Source organism: Charadrius vociferus, unplaced genomic scaffold (genome assembly GCF_000708025.1).
Source record: "Charadrius vociferus isolate BGI_N301 unplaced genomic scaffold, ASM70802v2 scaffold56, whole genome shotgun sequence".
Classification (NCBI taxonomy): domain Eukaryota; kingdom Metazoa; phylum Chordata; class Aves; order Charadriiformes; family Charadriidae; genus Charadrius; species Charadrius vociferus.
The window spans coordinates 456,739-463,712 of NW_009649057.1; the positions used below are offsets into that span (position 1 = coordinate 456,739).

The 6,974-nt window shown below is 56.7% G+C and overlaps 2 protein-coding genes across 4 annotated transcripts in view; one reads left to right on the forward strand and one right to left on the reverse strand.

Annotated features, from left to right (window-relative positions):
- The window catches only part of ASB6 (ankyrin repeat and SOCS box containing 6), a 3,250-nt gene extending 1,730 nt beyond the window's left edge, over nt 1-1,520 (forward strand). The window contains 3 exon segments of the mRNA XM_009888005.1: nt 1-44; nt 557-643; nt 844-1,520. The exon segment at nt 1-44 is cut by the window's left edge and continues 18 nt beyond it. Of these exon segments, the coding sequence (XP_009886307.1) occupies nt 1-44; nt 557-643; nt 844-1,520 (808 nt within the window).
- Nucleotides 1,521-4,060: 2,540 nt separating this feature from the next.
- Nucleotides 4,061-6,550, reverse strand: NTMT1 (N-terminal Xaa-Pro-Lys N-methyltransferase 1). 3 transcript variants are annotated; one of them, XM_009888008.1, is made up of 4 exons: nt 6,489-6,550; nt 5,468-5,671; nt 4,989-5,241; nt 4,061-4,549 (listed from the first exon to the last, which is right to left on the reverse strand). In XM_009888008.1, exons 2-4 carry the CDS (start codon nt 5,627-5,629, stop codon nt 4,104-4,106), a joined length of 861 nt encoding a protein of 286 aa, XP_009886310.1. In that variant the 5' UTR covers nt 5,630-5,671; nt 6,489-6,550; the 3' UTR covers nt 4,061-4,103. The 3 variants fall into 3 exon arrangements, with proteins under 3 accessions (XP_009886310.1, XP_009886309.1, XP_009886311.1); XM_009888007.1 differs by lacking the exon at nt 6,489-6,550 and adding an exon at nt 6,398-6,425 and having other exon boundaries at nt 5,468-5,663; XM_009888009.1 differs by lacking the exon at nt 6,489-6,550 and adding an exon at nt 6,398-6,425 and having other exon boundaries at nt 5,468-5,669.
- Nucleotides 6,551-6,974: the final 424 nt, after the last annotated feature.

Consider the following 6,974-nt stretch of genomic DNA (forward strand, 5'->3'; position numbering starts at 1 on the left):
GCTACTTCAGCTGGGAGCCAATGTCAATGCAGCTGACAAAAACGGTCCGTGTGCCCCGTCTGCTCCCCCAGCACGAGTGCTCCCAGCAGCTGGCCCTTGTGGGTGGGCTAGAGAAGGGCACGCAGTCCCGGTCCTTCCGGCTTGCTGCTGCAAATGCGCCCTGGTTACAAAGTGGTTTGGAAGTTGGGTGCAGGCTGCAGATCCTCCCTGGTGCTCTGTTTTCTCCTTCTATCTTGGCTGTGTCAGGTGCAGAAGGGGGTGGAAACCAGCTCTGTGCAGCCCATGGGAGATGGGATGGGGCTGTGCTTTTACAGCCTTGGCTGCTCACGTGCTCTAAAACTCACTCTGCCATGGCACATGTGTCCACTGGGGACACCACCAGCCCTGTCACTCTGTCCCCATAGCTGTGCAGCATCACGGGGAGAGTGGAAGCCTGCCAGAAAGAGAAGGGTTGTCTCCATGTTTGGCTATCTGGTTGGTGGGTTGGCTTATTTTTCTTCGTGCCTTTTGGGGTGTTGGCCTATTGTCATCTGACTGACGGATTGCTCCATTGCAGGAAAGACAGCGCTGTTGCACGCCCTGGCCAGCAGTGATGGTGTCCAGATCCACAACACCGAGAGCATCCGTCTCCTGTTGGAAGGAGGTGAGGGCAACCTTCTTCCCTCTCTACACACAACCTCTCTAACTCTAGTGCTGGCTGAGTCTTTGTGCAGCACTGGGCATGCCCTCCCAACTCCTTTATGTTCCCACTTGAGTAAGAATAAAGCCCAGCAGTGCCAGAGTTGGTGCTGTCCTGGCCTCATTGTCTGCAATGCCAGTTACGTTCTCTGTCCCTTCCTTCAGGTGCGGATGTCAGGGCCACCACCAAAGATGGTGACACTGTCTTCACCTACGTCATTTTCCTGCTGGGAGAAATGGTGTGCAGCAGCACCGAGGAGGCACAGGTGATCAATCGCTTCTGCTTTCGTGTCACACAGCTGCTGCTGGCCCACGGTGCCAACCCCAGCGAGTGCCCAGCCCCCGAGTCCCTCACCCACCTCTGCTTCAAAAGCTTCAAACGTCACTTCCCGCTGCTGCGTTTCTTGCTGGAGTCGGGTGCTGCCTACAACTGCTCCCTCCACGGTCCCTCGTGCTGGTCGGGCTTCCACATTGTCTTTGAGTGCCTCTGCTCGCACCTCAGCATCTCTGAAGATGACAGCTTCTCTACAGACCTCATCCAGAAGGGTCAGACTCTGCTGGAGCTCATGATGGCCAGTTCACAAGCCATCCAGCTGCCCAGCAACTTTGAGGTCAACACCAGCAGCTGTAGGTACCACGGGGAGAAGATCAGGACTCTCTTCTGCTCTCTGAAGCAGCTGGAGCGCTCCCCACAGGCATTGAAGCATCTCTGCAGGGTGTTTATCCGGCAGCGCCTTAAACCGTGGCCAGTAGATGTCAAAATCAAGGCTCTACCTCTTCCAGACAGGCTGAAGTGGTACCTCCTCATTGACCATGCTGCTGCCGGGCACGAGGACCTCTGAACCTGACTAATGCCTCTCTGTTTCCCCCCTCCACGGTCGTCTTGTGCCTACAGCCACCAAATCTCTGCTCTAAGCCGGTTTTCTCCGCAAGAGGCGGACTGTCCGCATGCTGTCTGCACGCCCATGGCTTGGCCAGTGCTGCCCACGGTGTCTGTCTCTGCTGGGTTTTGGGGGTGTGTTTTTTGAGCATGACATTGCACACACGTCTGTGGAGGGCTCGTTGCTCTGGGGCACATCGTGGGGAGGTGGGCAGAGCCCTGTGGCTCCCTGGGCGCTGGGAGAGTCCCTGGGCATTGGGGAGCTGCCCCCTCCACTCGTCTTGTGCCTACAGCCACCAAATCTCTGCTCTGAGCCGGTTTTCTCCGCAAGAGGCGGACTGTCCGCACGCCCATGGCTTGGCCAGTGCTGCCCACGGTGTCTGTCTCTGCTGGGTTTTGGGGGTGTGTTTTTTGAGCATGACATTGCACACACGTCTGTGGAGGGCTCGTTGCTCTGGGGCACATCGTGGGGAGGTGGGCAGAGCCCTGTGGCTCCCTGGGCGCTGAGAGAGTCCCTGGGCATTGGGGAGCTGGATACTGGGGCAGGGGGCTGGTTTGTGTGGGTTTTAAGAAAAGGCCTGGCGGGCAGGACCAGCAGGGCAGTTTGGGTGGTGTGACTGGACAGGCAGCCTGTCCTCTCTCTTTCCAGCCCTGCCGGGTCTGGGGTGGGTGAAGCAGTGCCTTAGGCGAGCGGTGGAGTCGTGAGATGCCTCGGGGTGCTGGGAGAAGAGGTGTTCCCTCTGCCAGGAGAGCGCTGGTGTCGGTGTCCTCGTTTCCTGCCTCCAATCCTGATGGTGGGAGCAGCTGTGGTGGAGGCAGGTCCAGCATCTCCATGTGGATGTCCTCCTCACTCGTGGGCTTCTGAAACCAGGAGCGTGATGGGGGTGAGGGGAAGTGGGGCTGGCAGCAGTGGCTGCTCGGCACCCTCTGAGTTTCTGCTGGGAGCAGCCCATCCTCCCAGCACAGAGGACCGTCCACCAAGGACATCTCGGAGGTGCTGGGCTCCAAAACAGACAAATGGATGTTTCTTGGCTTCGTGGTGTGTTCCCTGTGCAAGGACGAGGAATGGGCAGCTAACTGCCCAGTGCCTTGTGCCTCCCTCTGTGTTCCGGCTCTTGCCCTTGCTTACTGCTCCCAGGACCTTGGTCTCCAGTGCTTCCCTCCCAGGAACACGAAATCACAGCAGGACTCGGGGGTTTACCTTCCAACCTGTTACTGGAACCTGCAAACTCTGGGGGCTGCACATGGAGGTGCTTGCCACAGTTGTCTGGCTCCCCCTTTCAGGCATCTGCTTCTTCGTGATGTGCCAAAGACTGGCCACAGAGCTGAGCCCGCCTATTTCTGTTGTTTTGTTTTTTGTTTGTCATGGGGGACAAAAGCAGAAGAAGATGAAAAGAGGGAAAAACCTATTCTAAGCAAGTACAGTTTATAGCCGGTGGATCTGGGCTTCACTGGCAGTTTGGCTGCAGAAGGGTTGTCTCCCCCCGTTGCCTTCGTGACAGCATCTGTGTTTTCCCTTCTCCCACCCCGTGGAGGTGGAGCTGTGCGTCTTGATGAATTGATATTTAAAAAAAAAATAAATGTGATCAAATACTCCCCTGGTGTCTGGAATGGGAAATAAGCAATTAAATGAGGCCTTTTATAATAATGACAAGGGGCTTGTTTCTTCTGCAGGAGAGATGGGGTGGAGGAGAGGGCTCTGTGGGGTTGGAGGAATTGAGTGTGAGCCCAGCTGGAGGGACAAGCTGCAGCTGGGGTCTGCTCGCCCACCTGGCAAGCTGTTTGGCCAGTGTTGGCAAAGTTGTGTTGGGTTAGGTTGGCACGAGACAGTGGCCAGACTTGGGTAAATGATGTGGATGTGGCCAAGGAAGAGATGGGAGTCTTCAAAGCCGGGTGCTGGTGTGGGGTGTTGGGGGAGCAGCTGTAGCGTTGCAGCGTGTGAGCGGGAAGTGCTGGGCATCACTGTGAGCCTGCGGTAACGGACTGAGGGGTCTGGAGGCAGCTCAGAGCAGATGCCCCGTTAACACCCAAAGCACACCGGCTCAGTCTCAGGGTTGCAGGGCTTTGCCTGGCTTACTCCTGTCCCTGGAGGAGGACGTGGGGGACCCAGGATTACATCCACCTCCTCTTCTGCTGCACATGTGGGAGATGTGCTCATGGGTTTAAAGGAGAGGCCCCTTCGCAAAGCCCCAGAACCTGGTGTTGCCTCCCCCACCCACCGCAGGGAAATAGCAGAGATTTCTCCTGTTTGCCTGACCCAGCTTGTTGCTGTGAGCAGCAGCGAGTTCAAGCATGGGAAAGGGTCAAACACCCAAGCAAAGAATGGAGCCCTAACCCTCAGAGAGGTGCTCTGAGCTCCTGTTCACTAACAGAAGCCCTGTGTGACCGCGGTCTTGGCAACCTGCTGGTGCCCATAGAGGGTGTCTCTTGCATAGGAGACTGTCTACAGAGCCCCCAAAGGTGGCATCAAGCCAACACTGCATCTGTCAAAGCCCACATGCAGAAGTGCAACAGCAGGAAAATGTATTTGGCAAACACTTCTTTTTCACAAACAGCAGCAACTTGGAAGACAAAGCCCCGTCCTTGTCACCAGCCCCAGAGGGAGTCGCGACACCCTTGCCGCTGTCCGCCACCCTACCGTGAAGGCATGGTCCTCACCCCTCCCGGCCCTGGCAGGAACCACTGTGCTGGCCCGTGCTCCGGGCTGGCCCTGGAGAGACCTTCTCCCAGCACTGGCACTCATGGCAAAGGTGTAGACATGGTAGATCTCATCGGGGAAGTTCTCCTGTCGCTCCTCAGCCAGGAGGTGCAGCCCAGCTCGGCGGATGATCTTACGGACCACATCCAGGTCCCGGCAGACGCTGCTGTCCACATCATCCATGATCACGCCCTCCTGAGCCATGTTGTCCTTGATGACCACAATGCCATTGGGCCGCAGGCCAGCGCGGCACCGCTTCAGGAAATCGGAGAGGTGGTTGTCGGTGAGATGTCCTGGAGGGGGAGAGCGAAGGGGAAGGGGTTACCGTGGCAGGACCCCCAGGCAGCATATGATAGGAGGGGAAGAGACTAGGAGACTGGTTGGGATCCCTCCTGATCCAGACAGCCAAATATTTGACCCATTTGCAGGTGAAAGGTTTAGCTTGGGGGTCTCCAACTTGTGTGCCATGGGCTCTATCCAACTCCATCCAACCCACACCTCTATCCTGGCCTCTGAGGGCTTGGGGAAAAAGACCCCACAATGCAATGCCCTTGTAGTGCCCATGGAGGACCAGTCCCCAACCCAGCCTCCCACCCATGCTGTGATGCTCGTTCTTCACACAGACCTCAAGATCTGCCCAAAGCTGTCCCCGTTGCATGGGGACCCTGCCCCTCGGGGGAAGATGGATGGAGGACAGGTTGGTGAGACCCCAGCAAGCCGAGCGACCCTCACCGATGACCCACTGGATCCAGATGACATCGTAAGAGTTGGGCTCGGGGCTGAAATCCTGAAGGCCGCAGCAGAAGTAGTTGCGCACCCGCCTGCCCTCCTCTCCCAGGTAGCTCTTGGCCTTGGTGAGGAAGTCCTCTGTCACATCCACCATGTCCACTGTCTTGAAGAGGGGCAGCAACAGCCGCTTGGTGATCCGACCAATGCCCGCCCCACAGTCCAGAGCGCGGGTTGTCCCTGTCCGGTTGGGACCATCCTGGAATGACAACCATGAGTGGCTGAATCCCACCACGAGTTACCCACAGAGGAGAAACGAGACAACCAAGCAGGATGGGGCTGAGGTAAGGGGGACCCATTGCAGGGCAATGGTCTCCTAGCACACATGCAATGGAGGATCCCACGGAGCAGCTCAGAGGGAAGAGCCCAGCTCTGTGCTGCGAGAAGGACGAGGCTTTGGGATCATGACACACCGGGCCACCTACCCGCAGAAACCTCTGCAGGAACTTCCTGGAGCTGTTGATGTCGATGCTGGAGATGTGGCCGTAGCCCCCCAGCATGCCATCCACCGTGGCGGGCACATCTTTCCAGTACTTCTCTGCCTTGGAGTAAAACTCAAACTCGTTCTCCACCACCTCGCTCGTCATGCTGGCCGAGGGGGACGCGCCTGCCTGCGACTCACTGCTCCTCTGAGCCAAGGGAGAAACCACCGGTCAGGTCCCCAAGAGCCGCAGGCACAAAGCCCTGCCGAACCGGGGAGGCAGGCATCAGCTCTGTGAGTACCCCAGTTTCTATTTATCACCCCTTCCCCCTCCCCAGGGCTACTCCAAACCTTAAAACCCTTCAGTTGAGAGCAAGAAGGAACAAACATCTAAATCCTGGTATTTTCTGGACATAAACAAGCCCAAACCCCCTTCCTGGGCAGGAAGGCCCCAGCCAGACCAGACATCCCAGAGCCTTGCTCAGCAATATACCCAATTATATATATATTTTAGAGCTGACCCACCCTTTTCACCTATTCTGCCTCTTGTCTCCCTGTCTTAAGAGCATTAACGTTTTACAGATTACATGTTTATCTGTGGCGACAGCCCCATCAGTCACCCCCAATTACATCCGGAGTTGGTAAAAGTTATCCTAAGCACCTACCTGAGGATTGTAAATCTCAGCCGTGACCATAAGTTAGATATTTGCAATATAATAAAGTCAAGGTATAATCAGCAATACAAGCTATAAATCCCCCCCAGACATCTCATAATTCAAACCACTGTGGATTTGATTAACTGTGCTGGGGATTAGAAACTAGATTTAAGGTGGCCAAAGGGTAAATTCAAGGACTTCAAACACCTTTACGAATAAAGAAATATATAGTGTTCATGGCTTGAATTTGCTGGCAAATATCCCATTAGACACAAAACCTTTTCTGAGGCAGCTTAGGCACTTTTGGTGGCCCCGCGTGGTCTTGAACAGCCTGGGGATGGAGCAGGGGGACGCAGCATCTCACCTTACAGATCACCGGGTGCAATCCAGTTTGGCTCGGTGGTGCCGGGAGCCCGTCTGCGCTGTGATCTGGGGGAAGAAAGGACGTGATTTTAATCCCAAATCACCTCTCTGGTCCCACAAGCCTGAGCAAGGCCGACCACAGCCCCATGGAGCCAGAGGTTAAGTGCCACCCTGACCCCGTGGGCACTCTCCTGGGGCAGCTGTGGGGCAGGAGCTGCTGCTGCCCCATAGCTGGGAGCAGGAGGAGGCCGGGCGACCGGTGCAGCCGGTGCATGGAGGGGTTTGGCCCCACTTCAAGCAGCCCTGCTGTCTCTCATGGGTTGGGACCCCGGTTCGACCTCTGGTGCCCACTGCTGTGTCACCCCTTCCTCAGGTTCAGCTGGGTGACCCCCTGGTAATGGTCTTCAGGGTGTCACGGGCCACCAGCACAGACTGAGAGCTCCCAGTGGGACAACTCTGCCCACCAGCCTGGACCCCGGTGCTGGGGTCTCC